This window comes from Oncorhynchus nerka, linkage group LG13 (genome assembly GCF_034236695.1).
Source record: "Oncorhynchus nerka isolate Pitt River linkage group LG13, Oner_Uvic_2.0, whole genome shotgun sequence".
NCBI classification, from domain to species: domain Eukaryota; kingdom Metazoa; phylum Chordata; class Actinopteri; order Salmoniformes; family Salmonidae; genus Oncorhynchus; species Oncorhynchus nerka.
In genome coordinates this window covers 42,780,903-42,798,760 of record NC_088408.1, presented here as the reverse complement: position 1 = coordinate 42,798,760, position 17,858 = coordinate 42,780,903, and the positions used below count along the sequence as shown (strand labels likewise).

General features: G+C 43.4%; 1 protein-coding gene across 3 annotated transcripts in view; it reads left to right on the top strand.

Moving 5' to 3' along the window:
- The window catches only part of mcoln2 (mucolipin TRP cation channel 2), an 80,117-nt gene that overhangs the window by 37,093 nt on the left and 25,166 nt on the right, over nt 1-17,858 (top strand). For 2 of the 3 annotated variants that reach the window (XM_029677068.2, XM_029677067.2), the window contains exons 9-13: nt 8,930-9,079; nt 9,627-9,728; nt 10,011-10,133; nt 13,557-13,763; nt 17,104-17,243. In XM_029677068.2, the coding sequence (XP_029532928.1) occupies nt 8,930-9,079; nt 9,627-9,728; nt 10,011-10,133; nt 13,557-13,763; nt 17,104-17,243 (722 nt within the window). The remainder of the gene's footprint in view (nt 1-8,929; nt 9,080-9,626; nt 9,729-10,010; nt 10,134-13,556; nt 13,764-17,103; nt 17,244-17,858) is intronic. The other variant, XM_029677070.2, reaches the window with a different exon arrangement.

Here is a 17,858-nt window from a genome sequence, read left to right as displayed (position 1 = left end):
TCACTCAATACCTAGGTTTACCTCCACTGTATTCACATCCTACCATACCTTTGTCTGTACATTATACCTTGATGCTATTTTATCGCCCCCAGAAACCTCCTTTTACTCTCTGTTCCAGACGTTCTAGACGACCAATTCTTATTGCTTTTAGCCGTACCCTTATTCTTCTCCTCCTATGTTCCTCTGGCGATGTAGAGGTGAATCCAGGCCCTGCAGTGCCTAGCTCCACTCCTATTCCCAGGCGCTCTCTTTTGATGACTTCTGTAACCGTAATAGCCTTGGTTTCATGCATGTTAACATTAGAAGCCTCCTCCCTAAGTTTGTTCTTTTCACTGCTTTAGCACACTCTGCCAACCCGGATGTTCTAGCTGTGTCTGAATCCTGGCTTAGGAAGACCACCAAAAATTCTGAAATTTTAATTACAAACTACAACATTTTCAGACAAGATAGAACTGCCAAAGGGGGCGGTGTTGCAATCTACTGCAAAGATAGCCTGCAGAGTTCTGTCCTACTATCCAGGTCTGTACCCAAACAATTTGAACTTCTACTTTTAAAAATCCACCTCTCTAAAAACAAGTCTCTCACCGTTGCCGCCTGCTATAGACCACCCTCTGCCCCCAGCTGTGCTCTGGACACCATATGTGAACTGATTGCCCCCATCTATCTTCAGAGCTCGTGCTGCTAGGCGACCTAAACTGGAACATGCTTAACACCCCAGCCATCCTACAATCTAAACTTGATGCCCTCAATCTCACACAAATTATCAATGAACCTACCAGGTACCCCCAAAGCCTTAAACACGGGCACCCTCATAGATATCATCCTAACCAACTTCCCCTCTAAATACACCTCTGCTGTCTTCAACCAAGATCTCAGCGATCACTGCCTCATTGCCTGCATCCGTAATGGGTCAGCGGTCAAACGACCTCCACTCATCACTGTAAAACGCTCCCTGAAACACTTCAGCGAGCAGGCCTTTCTAATCGACCTGGCCGGGGTGTCCTGGAAGGATATTGATCTCATCCCGTCAGTAGAGGATGCCTGGATATTTTTTTAAATGCCTTCCTAACAATCTTAAATAAACATGCCCCATTCAAGAAAATTAGAACCAGGAACAGATATAGCCCTTGGTTCTCCCCAGACCTGACTGCCCTTAACCAACACAAAAACATCCTATGGCGTTCTGCATTAGCATCGAACAGCCCCCGTGATATGCAGCTGTTCAGGGAAGCTAGAAACCGTTATACACAGGCAGTTAGAAAAGCCAAGGCTAGCTTTTTCAAGCAGAAATTTGCATCCTGCAACACAAACTCAAAAAAATTCTGGGACACCGTAAAGTCCATGGAGAATAAGAACACCTCCTCCCAGCTGCCCACTGCACTGAAGATAGGAAACACTGTCACCACTGATAAATCCACCATAATTGAGAATTTCAATAAGCATTTTTCTACGGCTGGCCATGCTTTCCACCTGGCAACTCCTACCCCGGTCAACAGCACTGCACCCCCAACAGCAACTCGCCCAAGCCTTCCCCATTTCTCCTTCTCCCAAATCCATTCAGCTGAAGTTCTGAAAGAGCTGAAAAATCTGGACCCCTACAAATCAGCCGGGCTAGACAATCTGGACCCTTTCTTTCTAAAATTATCTGCCGAAATTGTTGCCACCCCTATTACTAGCCTGTTCAACCTCTCTTTCGTGTCATCTGAGATTCCCAAAGATTGGAAAGCAGCTGCGGTCATCCCCCTCTTCAAAGGGGGGACACTCTTGACCCAAACTGCTACAGACCTATATCTATCCTACCATGCCTTTCTAAGGTCTTCGAAAGCCAAGTCAACAAACAGATTACCGACCATTTCGAATCTCACCATACCTTCTCTGCTATGCAATCTGGTTTCAGAGCTGGTCATGGGTGCACCTCAGCCACGCTCAAGGTCCTAAACGATATCTTAACCGCCATCGATAAGAAACATTACTGTGCAGCCGTATTCATTGATCTGGCCAAGGCTTTCGACTCTGTCAACCACCACATCCTCATCGGCAGACTCGACAGCCTTGGTTTCTCAAATGATTGCCTCGCCTGGTTCACCAACTACTTCTCTGATAGAGTTCAGTGTGTCAAATCGGAGGGTCTGCTGTCCGGACCTCTGGCAGTCTCTATGGGGTGCCACAGGGTTCAATTCTTGGACCGACTCTCTTCTCTGTATACATCAATGAGGTCGCTCTTGCTGCTGGTGAGTCTCTGATCCACCTCTATGCAGACGACACCATTCTGTATACTTCGGCCCTTCTTTGGACACTGTGTTAACAACCCTCCAGGCAAGCTTCAATGCCATACAACTCTCCTTCCGTGGCCTCCAATTGCTCTTTAAATACAAGTAAAACTAAATGCATGCTCTTCAACCGATCGCTACCTGCACCTACCCGCCTGTCCAACATCACTACTCTGGACGGCTCTGACTTAGAATACGTGGACAACTACAAATACTTAGGTGTCTGGTTAGACTGTAAACTCTCCTTCCAGACCCATATCAAACATCTCCAATCCAAAGTTAAATCTAGAATTGGCTTCCTATTTCGCAACAAAGCATCCTTCACTCATGCTGCCAAACATACCCTTGTAAAATTGACCATCCTACCAATCCTCGACTTTGGCGATGTCATTTACAAAATAGCCTCCAATACCCTACTCAATAAATTGGATGCAGTCTATCACAGTGCAATCCGTTTTGTCACCAAAGCCCCATATACTACCCACCATTGCGACCTGTACGCTCTCGTTGGCTGGCCCTCGCTTCATGCTCGTCGCCAAACCCACTGGCTCCATGTCATCTACAAGACCCTGCTAGGTAAAGTCCCCCTTATCTCAGCTCGCTGGTCACCATAGCATCTCCCACCTGTAGCACACGCTCCAGCAGGTATATCTCTCTAGTCACCCCCAAAACCAATTCTTTCTTTGGCCGCCTCTCCTTCCAGTTCTCTGCTGCCAATGACTGGAACGAACTACAAAAATCTCTTAAATTGGAAACACTTATCTCCCTCACTAGCTTTAAGCACCAACTGTCAGAGCATCTTACAGATTACTGCACCTGTACATAGCCCACCTATAATTTAGCCCAAACAACTACCTCTTTCCCAACTGTATTTAATTTATTTATTTATTTTGCTCCTTTGCACCCCATTATTTTTATTTCTACTTTGCACATTCTTCCATTGCAAAACTACCATTCCAGTGTTCTACTTGCTATATTGTATTTACTTTGCCACCATGGCCTTTTTTGCCTTTACCTCCCTTCTCATCTAATTTGCTCACATTGTATATAGACTTGTTTTTTTTTACTGTATTATTGACTGTATGTTTGTTTTACTCCATGTGTAACTCTGTGTCGTTGTATGTGTCGAACTGCTTTGCTTTATCTTGGCCAGGTCGCAATTGTAAATGAGAACTTGTTCTCAACTTGCTTACCTGGTTAAATAAAGGTGAAATAAAAAATATTTAAAAAAATTGGGTTGAGGTCAGGTCATCTGATGCAGCACACCATCACTCTCCTTGTTTAAATAGCCCTTACACAGCCTGAAGGGGTGTTGGGTCATTGTCCTGTTGAAAACCAAATGATTGTCCCACTAAGAGCAAACCAGATGGGATGGCTAATCTCTGCAGAATGCTATAGTTGCCATGCTGGTTAAGTGTGCCTTGAATTCTAAATAAATCACTGACAATCTCACCAGCAAAGCACCCCCACACAATCACACCTCCTCCCCTATGCTTCATGGTGGGAACCACACATGCGGAGATCATCACCTACTCTGTGTCTCACAGACAGCTGTTGGCAAAAATCTCAAATTTGGACTCATCAGACCAAAGGACAGATTTCACTGGTCTAATGTCCATTGCTCATGTTTCTTGGCGCAAGCAAGTCTCTTCTTCGTATTGGTGTCCTTTAGTAGAGGTTTCTTTGCAGCAACTCGACCATGAAGGCCTGATTCTTCTGAACAGTTGATGTTGAGAAGTGTCTGTTACTTGAACTCTGTGAAACATGTATTTGGATTGCAATCTGAGGTGCAGTTAACTCAAATGAACTTATCCTCTGCAGCAGAGGTAACTCTGGGGCTTCCTTTCCTGTGGCGGTCCTCATGAGAGCCAGTTTCATCACAGCGCTTGATGGTTTTTGCGACTGCACTTGAATAAACTTTCAAAGTCCTTGAAATGTTCTGCTTTGACTTACCTTCATGTCTTAAGTAATGATGGACTGTAATTTATCTTTGCTTATTTGAGCTGTTATTGCCACAATATGGACATGGTCTTTTACCATATAGGGCTATATTCTGTACACCACCCTTGTCACAACAAAACTGATTGGCTCAAACGCATTAAGAAGGAAAGAAATTCCACAAATTAACTTTTAACAAGGCACACTTGTTAATTGAAATGCATTCCATGTGACTACCTCGTGAAGCTGGTTGAGAGAATGCCAAGCGTGTGCAAAGTTTTAATAGCTAGCTAAGTGACATAATTGAGGGTTGACATTGGTTATGATTATGAATGTGGATGCATTTCAGAATCAAAAAATTGTAGGCATGACGCAAGATGAAAGAACCTTCCAGAAGGACAACCACCTCTGCAGCACTCCACCAATCAGGCCTTTATGGTAGATTGGCCAGATGAAGCCACTCCTCGGTAAAAGGCACATGACAGCCGGCTTGGAGTTTGCCAAAAGGACTCTCAGACCATGAGAACCAAGATTCTGTGGTCAGATGAAATCAAGATTCAACTCTTTTTAGCCTGAATGCCAAGCATCACATTTGAAGGAAACCTGGCACCATCTCTACGGTAAAGCATGATGGTGGCAGCATATGTTTTTTAGCGGCAGGGACTGGGAGACTAGTCAGGATCGAGGGAAAGATGACCGGCGCAAAGGACAGAGACCCTTGATGAAAACCTGCTCAGGATCTCAGACTGGGTTGAAGGTTCACCTCCAACAGGACAATGACCCTAAGCCCACAGCCAAGACAATGCAGAAGTGGCTTCAGGACAAGCCTCTGAATGTTCTTGAGTGGCCCAGCCAGAGCCCAGACTTGAACCCTATTGAACATCTCTGGACAGACCTGAAAGGATCTGTGCAGTGATGCTCCCCATCCAACCTGACAGAGCTTGAGAGGATCTGCAGAGAAGAATGGAGAAACTCCCAAGATACAGCTTGTAGCTTCATACCCAAGAAGACTTGAGGCTGTAATCGCTTCCAAAGGTGCTTCAATAAAGTACTGAGTAAAGGTTCTGAATACTTATGTACAGTGCATTTGGAAAGTATTCAGACCTGTGAACTTTTTCCACATTTTATTACGTCACAGCCTCATTCTAAAATGGATTAAATAGTTATTTTCCCCTCATCAATCTACACACAATATCCCATAATAACAAAGCACAAACTGGTTTTGACATTTTCGCAAATGTATATCAAAAAAACTTAAATATCACATTTACATAAGTATTAAGACCGTTTGAGTGAAATGAAATCAAAATCAAATGAAATGTTATTTGTCACATGTGCTGAATCAAACAGGTGTCACGGTTTTCTTCCTCCTCTTCCTCTGAAGAGGTGAAACAGGGATCGGACCGATATGCAAAGTGGTAAGTGTCCATAGTTTTAATAGGAAAACTCAAACATGAACACAACTACAAAACAAGAAACGTGAAAACCGAAAACAGTCCAGTATGGCACAAGCACTGACACAGGAAACAATCACCCACAAAATACCCAAAGAATATGGCTGTCTAAATATGGTTCCCAATCAGAGACAACGATAAACACCTGCCTCTGATTAAGAACCACTCTAGGCAACCATAGACTTACCTAGACAACTAAACTGAACACAACCCCATTAATCTAATAAAACCCCTAGACAAGACGAAACACAATAAATCACCCATGTCACACCCTGGCCTAACCAAAATAATAAAGAAAACAAAGATAACTAAGGCCAGGGCATGACAGTACCCCCCCCCCCAAAGGTGCGGACTCCCGGCCGCACACCTAAACCCATAGGGGAGGGTCTGGGTGGGCGTCTGTCCATGGTGGCGGCTCTGGCGCGGGTCCGTTTTAGTAGTATCCTAGGAACGGCGACCCTCGTCGCCGACCTAGGATTGGCAACCCTACTAAATGGCCCCACTGGACTGAGGGGCAGCTCCGGACTGAGGTAGCTCAGGACTGACAGGTAGCTCAGGCTGGTTGACGGCTCTGGCAGCTTCTGGCTGAATGGCGGCTCTGGCAGCTTCTGGCTGAATGGCGGCTCTGGCATCTTCTGGCTGAATGGCGGCTCTGGCGGATTCTGGCTGACTGGCGGATCCTGGCTGACTGGCGGCTCTGGCGGATCCTGGCTGACTGGCGGATCCTGGCTGACTGGCGGCTCTGGAAGATCCTGGCTGACTGGCGGCTCTGGCATATCCTGGCTGACTGGCGGCTCTGGAAGATCCTGGCAGACTGGCGGCTCTGGCGGCTCCTTGCAGACTGGAGGCTCTGGCGGCTCTGGACAGACGGGAGACTCTAGCGGCTCTGGACAGACGGGAGACTCTAGCGGCTCTGGACAGACGGGAGACTCTAGCGGCTCTGGACAGACGGGAGACTCTAGCAGCTCTGGACAGACGGGACACACTGTAGGCCTGGTGCGTGGTGCCTGCGCTGGTGGTACTGGGCTGAGGACACGCACCTCAGGGCGAGTGCGGGGAGGAGGAACAGGTAGTACTGGGCTCTGGACAGACACAGAAAGCCTGGTGCGGGGGGCTGCCACCGGAGGGTTGATGCATGTAGGTGGCACTGGATAGACTGGACCGTGTAAGCGCACTGGAGCTCTTGAGCACTGAGGCTGCCCAACCTTACCTGATTTAATTGTCCCGGTCGCCCTGCCAGTGTGGCGAGGTGGAATAGCCCGCACTGGGCTGTGCAGGCGAACCGGGGACACCATGCGTAAGGCTGGTGCCATGTACGCCGGCCCAAGGAGACGCACTGGAGACCAGATGCGTAGAGCCGGCTTCATGGCACTTGGCTGTATGCCCACTCTAGCCCGGCCGATGCTAGGAGCTGGTATGCACCACACCGGGCTATGCACTAGGGACACCACACCGTGCGCTCCACAGCATAACACGGTGCCTGCCCGGTCTCTCTCGCTCTCCGGTAAGCACAGGAAGTTGGCGCAGGTCTCCTACCTGGCTTCGCCATACTTCCTGTGTGCCACCCCCCAATACATTCTTTGGGGCTGACACTCAGGTTTCCAGCCCTGGTTCCGTGCTGCCTCTTCAAAACGCCGCCTCTCCGCTTTGGCTGCCTCCAGCTCTGCCTTGGGGCGGTGATATTCCCCCGGCTGTGTCCATGGTCCATCACCATCCAACTCATCCTCCCATGTCCATTCCTCCTTGCGCTGCTCCTGCTGCACCTTGGGCGGCAACACTCCCCCGGCTTTGCCCAGGGTCCTCTCCCGTCGAGGATTTCCTCCCACGTCCAGAAGTCCTGATTGCGCTGCTCCTGCTGGCGCTGCCTGTCACCACGCCGCTTGGTCCTGTTGTGGTGGGTGATTCTGTCACGGTTTTCTTCCTCCTCTTCCTCTGAAGAGGTGAAACAGGGATCGGACCCATACGCAGCGTGGTAAGCGTCCATGGTTTTAATAGGAAAACTCAAACATGAACACAACTACAAAACAAGAAACGTGAAAACCGAAAACAGTCCTGTGTGGCACAAACACTGACACAGGAAACAATCACCCACAAAATACCCAAAGAATATGGCTGCCTAAATATGGTTCCCAATCAGAGACAACGATAAACACCTGCCTCTGATTAAGAACCACTCTAGGCAACCATAGACTTACCTAGACAACTAAACTGAACACAACGCCATTAATCTAATAAAACCCATAGACAAGACGAAACACAATACATCACCCATGTCACACCCTGGCCTAACCAAAATAATAAAGAAAACAAAGATAACTAAGGCCAGGGCGTGACAACAGGTGTAGACTTTACTGTAAAATGCTTCCTTACAAGCCCTTAACCAACAATGCAGTTCAAGAAATAGAGTTAAGAAAAATATTTACTAAATAAACTAAAGTAAAAAATGCAATAAAAAGTAACACAAAATAACAAGGTTATATACAGGGGGTACCGGTACAGAGTCAATGTGCGAGATTAGAGGTTAGTCGAGGTAATTTGTACATGTAGATGGGGGTAAAGTAACTATGCATAGATAATAAACAGTGAGTAGCAGCAGTGTACTCAGTACTTTGTTGAAGCACCTTTGGTAGCAGTTACAACCTCGAATCTACTTAGCCTCCGTATTTGTTATCTGCCCTCTTGGTCCTGGTGTCATCTCTAGCCTATCTTTTAGCTAAATCCAACTCTTTGTTTCGAATCCTCTTCGCTATATTCTGGATGAAACATCTACGGTTGAATGTCACCATGTAGCTCCATTGTCAAATTCATGTTGATGACTGGAATCCCTTGAAGCCATTATGGTCTGGTCAGTTCTTTCAATTTTGCCCAAAGGATTGTGTTAGTGTCCGCTTCCCTTTTTAAAAAAGGCCGCCTTGGGGGAGGGAGAGGGCCAGAGCATGAGGCTCCGCTCCCCAGGAGTTAAAATGTGTCAGCTTGTATATTTAGCAATGAATCTGCTGATAGGAACATCACTGAAAGATGTTTAATGGCTCTATCAAACGAGGACAGCCATATACATGCCCAAAAACGTATAGTGTGATAAGTATCACATTGAGCCTTCGTGAAATACCACAAAGCAGGACTACATTTATTTTCAGATCTCCCCCATCAATACACCGGAAGCCGTCATAGGGTGTATCATGGCTTTTATAACCATGTGTGTGGTTTATTACAGTATACAATGATCTTTCAATTCCTGGCCTCATGAATTTATCCCCTTTATTCCAGAGATTTTCCAGGTTCTTCTGTGAGAATTATAATCACAAGGTGTGTGAGACTGACAAAAAGGAGTTTTTAAATGGCTGGTATGTTTTGGTGATCGTCAGTGACGCTATGGCCATAGTAGGATCCATATTGAAGATGGAAATACAAGCAAAGGTAATTCTCAACTCAAATGTTCAAACTCCTTGAAAGAGTTTAAGCTGACATACATTTACCAGACATTTATTTCTTTCCTAAATTTAATAGGAACATGTTAATTTTACAAACACTTATGTTTTACAAAATATATGGTTTTGGAAATGTATTTGAATTATCCTGCTTACTGCAAGATGTTACATGTTTAATAACGGCAATAAATGATTGATGTCTAAATCATAGGATGATAATCTATCATATTAGTTTTGAACATGTGGAAGAAGTGGGTGTTTCCATTTATAGCTAATCAATTACTATTTTATAATACAGAAATTAAGAAATAAAAAACTCTAGAAGAGAGGTTGAGAAATAAAAAAAAATCCCCGTTGCCTGGGCACAGAATCAAAGCTTGGACTTTGTAACAAAATGGTTGAATCAAGACATTGTAAAACTCCCAAGGACTATTTACTCTAACCTGAGTGACTTTCGAGTCAGATTTTTATGACTTGCATGTTAACCATTTACCCCCAGTTGGCATAAGGAAAATGAACTCCTCTCTCCCTTCTAGAGTCTTACCAGCTACGATGTGTGCAGCATCTTTCTGGGAACTTCTACGCTGATGGTGTGGGTGGGAGTGATCAGGTACCTGGGCTACTTCCAAAAGTACAATGTAAGTTTGATCAAAGACATATTTATTTAGTGTATTCAAAGATAATTATCCAGTAGGAATAGACTAGTCCTGTTTGGCCACATGCAAACTCAGACTTACATAAATAATACATTGGAAAATACAATTTGAAAATCTATACATAATGAAAGTGGTTAAAAACAAGGATGTTGCAATAAGAATTATTCATCAACTAAAGGAGCACTATCTTAAACACTGATTCAACCCAGGTTTTACAGTGTGTGTGTGTGTGTACATGCCTGTGCACATACGTGTGTGTTCCAGGTGCTCATCCTGACTATGAAGACTGCCTTCCCCAAGGTGATCCGCTTCTGTTGCTGTGCTGGCATGATCTACCTGGGGTACACATTTTGTGGCTGGATTGTACTTGGCCCTTACCATGAAAAGGTACTGACTGGGAATGGCAATGCCGACACTCATTTGAATTCTACACAATAGGGACTCTCGAGTGGCGCAGCGGTCTAAGGCACTGCATCGCAGTAATAGCGCCGTCACTACAGACCCTGGTTCGAGCCTGGGCTGTATCACAACCGGCCATGATCAGGAGTCCCATAGGGCAGAGTACAATCGGCCCAGCGTCATCTGGGTTAGGTGAAGGTTTGGCTGGTTGTAAATAAGAATGTGTTCTTAACTGACTTGCCTAAATAAAAATACAAGGCTTCATATTTTAGAACCATTTCCTTAACTGTACACAGCTTAAAGTGAAAGTCCTCTGTGCGTACCGGCCCAATTCAAGCACTGGTGATATAAATAGGCTTCATGTGGCCTGGTGTGGTTTTGCAATAGCCTGAAACTGAACTTGTTTACACTGTTGCCTAACAATTTGATGTATTGTTATCCATTTACAACCACAAGATGGCAGTATGTATACATGTTGCTGCTTGTTGTTGCTTGTCTAGTCAGTGTTGCACCATTATGAGGCACACACATGCCTTAATCATTAATGTTAGCAACGAAGGGCACAAGTGTCTTAAGTGATCGTTGGGTTATAAGAAAAATAATTTACGGAAGTTGAGAAACATTGCAGTTGTAAACAAGAGCTCACATGGTGGACTGCAGAATCCTCAAGCTAACTTTAACCTGTGTAAAACTACACAGCCCCACTTTATTTGGATTGTCTCTTATAGTTGGTCTACAAATGTTCAAACTATCAACAAACTATCAAAAGCAATTTACATGCAACACTTTGCTGGGATTAGGGTTAGGTTCAAGGGATTAGGTTTAGGGTTGGGGTAAATTGACACAGTAGTTAGTATAGTGAACAAAAATATAAATGCAACAGAACCATACATTTATATATATGTATGTTTTTATTTATTACATTTTTTTCCCCCTTTTTCTCCCCGATTTCGTGATATCCAATTCGTAGTTACAGTCTTGTCCCATCGCTGCAACTCCCGTACGGACTCGGGAGAGGCGAAGGTCGAGAGCCATGCGTCTTCCGAAACACGACCCTGCCAAGCTACACTGCTTCTTGACACACTGCTTGCTTAACCCGAAAGCCAGCCGCACTAATGTGTTGAAGGAAACACTGTACATCTGGCGACCATGTCAGTGTGCATGCGCCCGTTCCGCCTCAAGAGTTGCTAGAGCGCGACTGGACAAGAGCATCCTGGCCGGCCAGACCCTCCCCTAACCCGGACGACGCTGGGCCAATTGTGTGCCGCATCATGGGTCTCCTGGTCGCGGGCCCGGCTGTAACACACCCGGGATCGAACCGACATGCAACAATTGCAACGATTTTACTGAGTTACAGATCTTACAAGGAAATCAGTCAATTGAAATAAATGTATTAGACCCAAATCTATGGATTTCACATGAATTGGCAAGGGTGCAGCCATGAGTGGGCCTGGGAGGCCTACCCACTTGGGGGCCAGGCTCACCCACTGGGGAGTCAGGCCCAGCCATTCAGAATGAGTTTCTCAGTTTCAGCCAGTCCGAATACTCCTTAGTTTCATCAGCTGTCCGGGAGGCTGGTCTCAGACAATCCCACATGTGAAGAAAGCGGATGTGGAGGTCCTGGGCTGCCGTGGTTACATGTGGTCTGCGGTTAGGAGGCTGGTTGGACCTACTGCCAAATTGTCTAAAACAATGTTGGAGGTGGCTTATGGATGAGAAATTAACATTAAACTCTCTGGCAACAGCTCTGGTGGACATTCGTGCAGTCAGCATGCCAATTGCACGCTCCGTCAACTTGAGACCTCTGTGGCATTGTGTTTTGTGACAAAATTGCACATTTTAGAGTGGCCTTTTATTGTCCCCCAGCACAAGGTGCACCTCTGTAATGACCACACTGTTTAATCAGCTTTTTTTATATGCCAACCTGTCAGATGGATGGATTATCTTGGCCAATGATAAATGCTCACTAATAAGGATGTAAACACATTTGTACTCAAAATTTCAGATAAATAAGCTTGGACAATTTCTGGGATCTTTTATTTCAGCTTATGAAAACATCGGATCAACTCTTTACATGTTGCATTTATATTTCTGTTTAGTAATAGTTTGGGGACTATCCAAATACAGTGTTACCCTTACAGGTTTACTATCTTAATTTGATCACTCTGTTGTCACAGAGAATTTTCCTGCAAATCAGGAAATGCAAATTGTAGTATTTAAAAAGGCTTTTGTAATTTCCACTTTAAAATGACAGACTTGATTTATCCTATCAAAAAATGTATCAAACCGCTACAAAAATTTTCATTTAATTATAATCCACATAATAGTTCACATTTCCTGTTGCTGCAGATCTAGAAAATGGTCAAATTAAGAGAACATCTGTGTACTTGTACGCAGTCCAAATAAGGTGTGACCCTATTTTGTCTTCATTAGTTTGACATTTTCCTCTCATACTCTAAGAGTTTTCTGAATGATGGCATGAGTGAAATTATAATATTTATTGTAACTTTTCTGTAAGGAGGACGTTTGTTTTAAACAGAGCTTTAGCATACACGTTGTACACGCAATGCAATCAAGAGCTGCAGTATCAGATCCCCCATTATTTAAAATGGGGTGGTGCGTTTACTTATAGTGCGTTCGTGTTTGCAAGAGGAAAATGTTGCCCAATATGTGTAAAAATGGCACCAAACTGTCCTCACTGCACAGGTACATTGCAGAGAGGCTGTTCAGACCACAAAGATAGATATCGTTAATAGATATTGTTTTATCTCTATGATTCAGACTATCCATGACCACCTCAGTATTCAACTCTGGTGTCTGTTGCAACAAGATGTTCACTCGTACTTACAACAGGGTATGTGTCCCAAATGGCATCCTATTCCCTATATAGTGCACTCCTTTTGACTCCCTATGGGCCCTGGTCAAAAGTAGTGCATTATGTAGGAAATGGGGTGCCTTTCGGGATGCAACCATACACTGCGGCCAGGGAAGTTACCATAACATCAACTAATTTAGACATTGTTTACCATCTGCAATAAACAAGGGATGTTACAGAGCTGCCCTCCCACAAGTCCCTTACCCTACCTAGGATCTATACCGTCTGTCTGAGTGGGCTGTGCTTAGATGCTATCGCTCTTTGTTTGTGGTGATGTCTCCCCCTGAATCTGACTGTGTTTTGGGATCTGTTCCTCTCTCTCCCTCGCTCACTCTTTCTCTCTCTCTCCTCTCTCTTCTCTCTTTTTGCAATCGCTCTCCCCTGTTTCTCTCTGTCCATCTCTCTGCTCCTCTCTCTCATTGTCTATGCCTGTCTCTCTCCCCTCTCTCACTCTGTACTCGGTCCCCTTCCCTCTCTCATCTCTTGCTTTCTTTCTCCTCCCCCTTCACCCTTCTCTTTTTCTCACTCCATCACAGTTTGAGGGCCTGAGTCGGGTGGCCGAGAGCCTGTTCTCGCTGGTCAACGGCGACGACATGTACACCACCTTTGCACAGCTGAAGGACAAAAACAGCCTGGTGTGGCTGTTCAGCCGCGTCTATCTCTACTCCTTCATCTCCCTCTTCATCTATATGGTGCTCTCACTCTTCATCGCCCTCATCACAGACGCCTACGACACCATCAAGGTACTCACTCATACCTTTGCTGGTTTGTGTTCAGTTGGCACGAAACGTAAGAAAATGATCTGAAATGGAGTGAAATGGGGAGGTACTATCTGAACTTGCCAATTTAGGAACGCTCACTTTGTTATCCGTTGCAAAACATTCTGAAACATTTTTCTAAGGTGTGGCCTGATGATCATGACCCACTGACCCAGGTATCAGGTCTAAATCCCAACCATACAACCCCAAATCCATAACTATTGTCCAAAAACAGCTTATTGAGATTTGAGGAGGGTTACATATGTAAACGGTCCATATCAGATATGTTTTAATGTCTAGTGAAAATGAGGGGGCCCAGGCACATTATTACACATAATTCATTCAAAGATATTGAATTTAGCCATCAGTGCCCCTTTAAAACAAAATAGTACATGAACAAACATTATACATTTATGTGTGATGAGAGAAACAACAATATACGTTGAAAGATTAATCAACTGAGGACCCTTTCATGTGTTAATGAGCAATGGAATTGGAATCGGAATTGGAATTAGAGATTTTGTCCAGTATGGCATTATTTATTATTCATCCTTTAATGTTTTTTCTATGGGCCCAATTCAGACGTAGTAAATGTACGCCTTTCCTACGCACGTCTTTCCTATGCACTTTTCAGTAGTTGGTATTCAGACTTACCTTATGCATATGCATAACGGGCTTTACAGGCGTGTTTCCCTTGCCCGCGAAGGACACAATTTATTAAACAGCTGAAAACCCTCCCACTTGCTGGCCAACAGATTTTCTTGTGGAGTTTTCATTCAATAGGCATTTCCGTACATTCATCTAAACCACCCCTTTAAATTTTGCATACCTATTAATTCTCACTAGAATATACGAAGAGAATGATTCAGAATATTAGGGATCAATGAAAGATAGCCATGTAAATAGACACATTTGTCTCCTATCCAGCAATAATTGGTAGATTTAAAAAAATATATAAAAAAATCTGATCTTGTATATTATTTAGGGTTAGGAAAGTATTTCTGAAAAAATAAAAGGGTTTGGAGAACATTTATGTTCAAAATATATTGATGAATCAAAAATGGTGGTTTGATTCATCCTGAAAGTTGCCATATCATTGAAATATTGGAAGGTGAGAAGTGTACAATATGGGTTGAACAGTAGTCCTATAAATCTACCTTAATAATCCTCACTAATCATGGAACTGTGACAACGGCCCAGTCGTCGTGAACCGTGCGCCAGCATCCAGATTTAAACTGCTACGTACACTATGTACGAAAAATTAGGAACACCTTCTTAATAGCGACACCAATTTTTCTAAATGCAGTGAAAAGTCTGGGCATATAACTGAAAGATTCTAGCAATCATAAATCAACTCGGTAGGTTTGGGGCTATACTGTCATTTGCACACAGGCTACAGACGCCTATAGTTTGAGTCTCCAAATTTCAGGGCCAGCATTTCATAAACTTGGTGATATGTTGACAGGCTTCAGTTCGCTGCCATAAGACTGGTTTTACATTTGTCTCTGGCGATCTTAATGTAAAATAGATCTAAACAATTGTCATTTATATTTACAATCGCCTCATTCAAATGACTTACTCATTTATGTAGCTCTTTTGAGTTGTAAATTGCAGTGTTGTAAATCGCAGGGAAAAAATAAAGTAGATGTAGTTCCATTGGAACCACAGGTTGCTCAATCTAATCGTTTCATTGTGCATGAAGGTGGTCGAATTATGAGGGAATTAAGTCAAGGTCAGAATACAACTTATCTGTAGACACACCTACGCAACACCTTCATTTCTTTGATCTTCACCCCAAACGAATAGAGGGTGAATAGCATGCTTGCTTTAAGTTCAAGGTCAGAATACACGTAAACAGAAAAGTTTATTAAGCGTAATTAGTGCCTTCAGAAAGTATTCACACCTCTTGATTTCTTCCACATTTTGTGTTACAAAGTGGGATTAAAGTGGATTTAATTGTCATTCTTCTCAACGATCTACAAAAAACATTCTAATGTCAAAGTGGAAGAAAAAATGTGAACATTTTTTTTAAATCCTTCAAGCTCTCCCAAGTTGGTTTTAATTATTGCTAGACAGCCATTTTCATGGCTTAATATAGATTTTCAAGCCAATTTAAGTCAAAACTAGGCCACTCAGGAAATGTCAATGTTGTCTTGGTAAGCAACTCCAGTGTATATTTGGCCTTGTGTTTTAGGTTATTGTCCTGCTGAAAGGTGAATTAATCTCCCACTGTCTTGTGGAAAGCAGACTGAACCAGGTTTCCCTCTAGGATTTTGCTTGCGCTTAGCTCCATTCCATTTCTTTTTATCCTGAAAAACTACAGTCATTAACGATGACAAAAATACCTATAACATGATGCAGCCACCACTATGCTTGGAAATATGGAGAGTAGTACTCAGTATTGTGTTGTTTTGGATTTGGCCCAAACATAAGAATTTGTATGCTGGTTATAAAGTGAATTTCTTTGGCAAATTTTAGGCAGTTTTACTTTAGTGCCTTGTTGCAAACAGGATGCATGTTTTGGAATAATTTTCACTGTCAATTTGGTTAGTATTGTGGGTTAGCTACAATGTTATTGATCCATCCTCAGTTTTCTGCTATCACAGCCATTAAACTCTGTAACTGTTTTAAAATCACCATTGGCCTCATGGTGAAATCCCTGAGCGGTTTCCTCCTTCTGCGGAAACTGAGTAAGGATGGATGCCTCTCTTTGTAGTGGCTGGGTGTGTTGATGCACCATCCACCAAGTGTAATAGATAACTTCACCATGCTCAAAGGGATATTTAAAGTCAGCTTTTTTTACCCATCTACCAATAGGTGCCCTTATTTGTGAAGCATTGGAAAACCTCTCTGGTCTTTGTGGTTGAATCTGTTCGAAAATTCACTGCTCGACTGAGAGACCATACAGATAATTAATTGTATGTGTGGGGTACAGACATAAGGTAGTCATAAAAAAATTATGTTAAACACTATTATTGCACACAGAGTGAGTCCATGCAACTTATTATGTGACTTGTTTACCTTGCCATAACAAAGGGGTTGAATACTTATTGACTCAAGACATTTCAGCTTTTCATTTTGAATTAACTTGTAAACATTAAAAAATATATAATTCCACTTTGACATTATGGGCCATTATGTGTAAACCAGTCATAAAAAAAAATCTGAATTTAATCCATTTTAAATTCAGGCTGTAACACAACAAAATGTGGAAAAAGTCAAGGGGTGTGAATACCTTCTGAAGGCTCTTTCCATTTAATTCGGGTCAGAATTCCCCCCTATGTGAATTCAGTCTCATAGTACTTTTATTCTACCCTACCGACAGAACTACCAGAAGAATGGTTTCCCCATGACAGACCTGCAGAGGTTCCTGAGAGAGCAGAATGATTTCCCCCCTAGCGAGGAGGGCAGCGAGATGGACACAGAGACTGGAATGGGACACCCAGCACTGTGCTGTTGCAGACGGTAAAGTAACTTTAAAATAGCATTACCCCATATAATTCAAATTAGTAACAGACAATCTATTTTTAAGCAAAGTTCTATTTTATGATGATGGTAGTATAGTGTGTTAAGGTATATGGCACATTATTATGACATGTCATATAGTATGGCTATGTAATATTTTTATTTAATCCCCTAGTCGATGTTCGCACCCCCTCAGAAATCTAATTAGAATAATAAAAACATCCCCATCAAAATTTGTCAGTTTAATCTACAGATATAAGTTTCCACATCATCTGTGCTGAAAGATGGCAGAGCTAGAGCAGTGTGTGTCAGACCATGAGACATCCCGGAAACTTCTGTTGTCCGAACGGTTTAGCTTACAAAATATTATGACCCCTCTATGGAAAGATGAGATTCTCACGAATATGAAAAAAATAAAGAATATGGCAATTTTATAAATGGTAAAATTGCGTGACACGATTGCATTTTAGAATCCCGCTACCCCCATTTTAGGCAAATTTGTTCTGCATAGCCCACTGCCCTGGGTGTGCCGGGTTTGCTCATTTTCAACCAATCCATTGATCCTAATGAGGAAATCTCCACCCACCCGGGGCAGGTTTTGCTGATATTTCCCTG